Source organism: Penaeus chinensis, chromosome 36 (assembly GCF_019202785.1).
Source record: "Penaeus chinensis breed Huanghai No. 1 chromosome 36, ASM1920278v2, whole genome shotgun sequence".
Classification (NCBI taxonomy): Eukaryota; Metazoa; Arthropoda; class Malacostraca; order Decapoda; family Penaeidae; genus Penaeus; species Penaeus chinensis.
The window spans coordinates 21,303,838-21,307,761 of NC_061854.1; the positions used below are offsets into that span (position 1 = coordinate 21,303,838).

The 3,924-nt window shown below is 32.8% G+C and overlaps 1 protein-coding gene across 1 annotated transcript in view; it reads left to right on the top strand.

The window, feature by feature from the left end:
- Nucleotides 1–322: 322 nt before the first annotated feature.
- Nucleotides 323–3,924, top strand: part of LOC125045104 (glycine cleavage system H protein-like) — a 16,321-nt gene continuing 12,719 nt past the window's right edge. The window contains exons 1-3 of the mRNA XM_047642213.1: nt 323–494; nt 3,293–3,372; nt 3,543–3,606. Of these exons, the coding sequence (XP_047498169.1) occupies nt 365–494; nt 3,293–3,372; nt 3,543–3,606 (274 nt within the window). The 5' untranslated portion in view covers nt 323–364. The remainder of the gene's footprint in view (nt 495–3,292; nt 3,373–3,542; nt 3,607–3,924) is intronic.

Below are 3,924 nucleotides of genomic sequence, written 5' to 3' on the forward strand. Positions count from 1 at the left end.
GAATACATCATATTGGTAATTATTTTGTGGAGAAGAAAACAATCCTTCAAAAGTTTTTATCACAGGGTATGATACGACTAATAACAAAGTATGGACCTTCAGATTTTTTTCTGTTGCAAATATTTCTCGCCTAGGCACGCCGACTTTGAAAAGGTGTTCTCCCCGAAGCAACTTTTGGATCTTATAATCAGGTACACACATGCATGGTATGAAATTAATAATAGTATAAAATATAAACCCAGAAAAATTCTAGTAATTTGGAAATCATTCTCTAAGAAAATATTTATCTCTTATTGTTGCTAGGAGACCAACTTTGTAAAGGTGCTGTGCCCGCGAGCCAAGCAGCTGTTGCGTCTTCTGCACGATGGCGAGGCTTCTGCTTACGGGGCTGCGCACTTTTTCCTCCAAAATCTCACCTCAGCAGTTCCAGAGGGTCACCCCCCTTTGGCAAAATGTCCCAAGATACCTGAGCACCACACAGAGCCTTTCAGCAGGTGAGGTCATTACGTTAATTAAAAGTAAATTAAGAAATTAAGAAGAGAACGAGTGGCCTTCGACAATTGGACCAGATTTAGCTTTTTGTTGTTAGGCTATTTGTCTGTTTGATTCTTATTTTTTGCACGTCAGTACTTTACTCCAGGCCAGTGGCATTGACATTTGGACCGCTTGATCTAAGTCTACATTTTCTAAGAAAAATATCAGTTGTTGTGATCAACTTCAGGAATTCTGATATTTTATGTAAAGCAATTGATGGGAAGCTGTGGACGTTTTCCTTAAAAAAGTAATGTGATTTGTAAACTGGTTTCACTTAATTCCATTACCCATTTCTGTAAACTTACATTTCGTTGTAGGATGGAAATGAGAGAGTATTGAAGACTCAAGAAATATATGACATTTTATATATAGATTCGAAGTATCATATTAGTTTAGTTTATCCTCTTCATATTGGATCCAAAATTTGATCAATCATAGTGATATTTCATTCTTATTTTTACAAAATGCCTTGCAGTAAAAGAAATGCATATAAAAATGACCTGTAAGTTATTTTTTGACATTGTACAAAGCTAATAACTTGAGTGGATTGATTTAGTATGGTAGCACTTTATTGTCATTTATAGCTTGTTTACTTTTTTCCCTTTGCTCAGAGAAAGATCCCTTACCCAGTATGTAAAGTTATAAATGTTTAAATGCAAATTATTTCATCATTTTATCAAATAACTCGACAGGTTTTAGAAACAACTTTTAGAAATCTACAGTTAGTTTTATCTCTAGGGACGAACTGAGCAAACTTTATCAGGATGTCCGAGATATCTGGATCTCCATTACCTCTTTCATTGTATGGAAGGTGTATAGAGCTGTTAACATGACATTATCATATTTGGTCAAGAGGAAGAAAGTGAAAATTTGTTAATAATCTCAAACTGAAATTATTGCATTAGTAATAAAATATATCCTTGCAATATAGTTAAGCACATTATAACAAAAGAATGAAAGTTACTTGTAATCTTTTTAGTGTCAGAATGGTAATAATGTGAATAATATCTAGTTTTCTTGATTATGAATACAAAGTCTGCAGCAAGTCATTTTAGAATAAGTTTTTTTTAATTCTTGTGCATTCTCACCTGTGTAATAATTTTTAGATATGGTAATCAATTAGCCTTTTAGGGGGCCGCCGTGGTACAGTGGTAACAAGCGCGGCTGTGGGCTGAAGCGTCCGCAAGCACACGGGTTTGAATCCCAGCCACGGTCTGAGGATAGGAAGGGCATCCACTCGGGTTAATGGTCTCCACCACGCCAATTCCTGCCTGTCCTTTCACAGGACAGGTTCGTCCTAGTCCTTGATCAAAAAGGGAGTTTTGTGACGTTAAACCGAAATCGAATGATCAATTAGCCTTTTACAAATCAAGTATCATTTGCTAGATTACTACAGCTCCCTTCCATTGTTTATGGTTCATCTTTCTTACATAAAAAGAGTATTTGTATTTCTTCCTTTTTTCTTTTCTTTAACATTTTCATTTCATTTTTCCCTTCCCTTTCCTTTTCTTTCTTTTCTTTTCACATCTTGTAACAAAGTTGCAGTATTTATACAAGAAATATCAGTAATGGGGAGAGGTTGATTCAATTGTATTTCTCAAGGAAGGATAGTAATTAGGTTTGTTATGTATATGTAAATGATTAATGTGCTAGGTCTTGAATAGAAATCATAATAATATTGATAATATATAAATATCCGTGTTCATAAATTGATTATAAAGTTTTATAGAGTGCTAAGCAACATTCGATAGACTAAATATTGCTGGGTAAATAAAGGGTATAGGTGTTATTTCTACTGTTTACTGAAGAAATTTATTATGAAATTTACAAAATCAGAACAAAATTCAGTCAAAGCCAAAAGCTTGATTTTTTTTATCTCAAAAATGCCAGGATGGCAAAGATACATTCCATGTCCAATGTGAATTCATACAAGTCATTGTATTTACACTTAGCTCTTATTTTTCTCTCTCTTTTTTGGTAATAGTATTACAATAATAATAATGTCAGTTATGATAATAATGACAGTAATATTAACAGCATTTAAAAAAATATATATCCTGAAAACTCGACGGAAGGAAAGTCCGTCCGTTGAGATCATATAGTCCTACTAAGTGACTCGCTTTTGGAGCTATCTATGTGCAAATAAAATTTACAAAACAAAACTACAGTGAACAGTAAAATTAACCAGTGGCAATCAGTTAAAATTATATGTTTATATTTTAAACAGATCTGTTTTTCTTTCTTCTAATCTTTCATTAGATAAAGAAAATTAAATACTTTTACAATTTAGGCCTTAGTCATTTGCACAACCTTGTACTTCTTCCTCAAAATTGTTCATCTCAAAATTTACTTCAGATGTGTAAGGTTTCTTGTAGAAGGTGTCACTATTGTTTGTATTAAATTCAGGATTATTTACCTTGTGATTGAAAGTGATAGGCAACTTTTTTGTTTGTTTGTTTGTTTTCTTATCTCTGAAGTTTTCTTTTTACACAGCTTCAGCATTTGTGAGCAAGAAGTAAGGTTCATAAGGTGTGCCAAGTTTCCTTGTTAGATATTAGTGTGTATTTACTTTTCATCATTATTCTTTTGCCTATGTAGAAATAATATTTCCCTTGGTGAAGAACAGTAAAAAGGGTTACATTTTAGGTCACAGTGCAAAGATATGCCAGCCAGAGAAAGATATTTTCCCGTTTGATATAATCTGTTATCACTAAGGAATGGATAATAAAAAAAAAAACTTTTGCTTTTCCTTTCATAGTTCGCAAATTCACCGAGAAGCATGAGTGGGTGGACATGGATGGCAAAATAGGTACTGTTGGCATCACAGACTATGCTCAGGTAAGTCTATTTTATGCATTTACATATCACTTTTCTTTTTAATAAGATAAAATAAAATAATACATGTCTAATTAACCTGAAACAGCAAGTTGTAACCAGAGTACATTTTTAAGGAATATGAAAAAAAAAATGTTTAAAGGAATGAGCAAAATATTATTCTCCCTCAACAGGAAGCCCTTGGGGATATTGTGTATGCTCAGCTCCCAGAGGTTGACTCTGAATATGAACAAATGGGTAAATATCTTTGTTAGAGTTCACTGCAGTCTTCAATTCATTATTTAGCTAATTAAAATTAAGGTATTTCATGATAGAGTGAGATTTAGTGAATCTACTGGACTTACAGACTTTGTATATTATGTTATGCTTTTTTATCTCTTTAAGAAGCATTACATGACCAGTTAGTTGGAAAAATAATATACATCTCATCGTACTTGCAAGAGATTAGATTACACTGATAACTGCTGTAACAGTGGAGGTCTTTCTCTCTCTCTCTCTCTCTTTTGAGTTTGTAAATAAGGTTTCTTAATTATTTTGTTTTATGTTTTTTTTCTT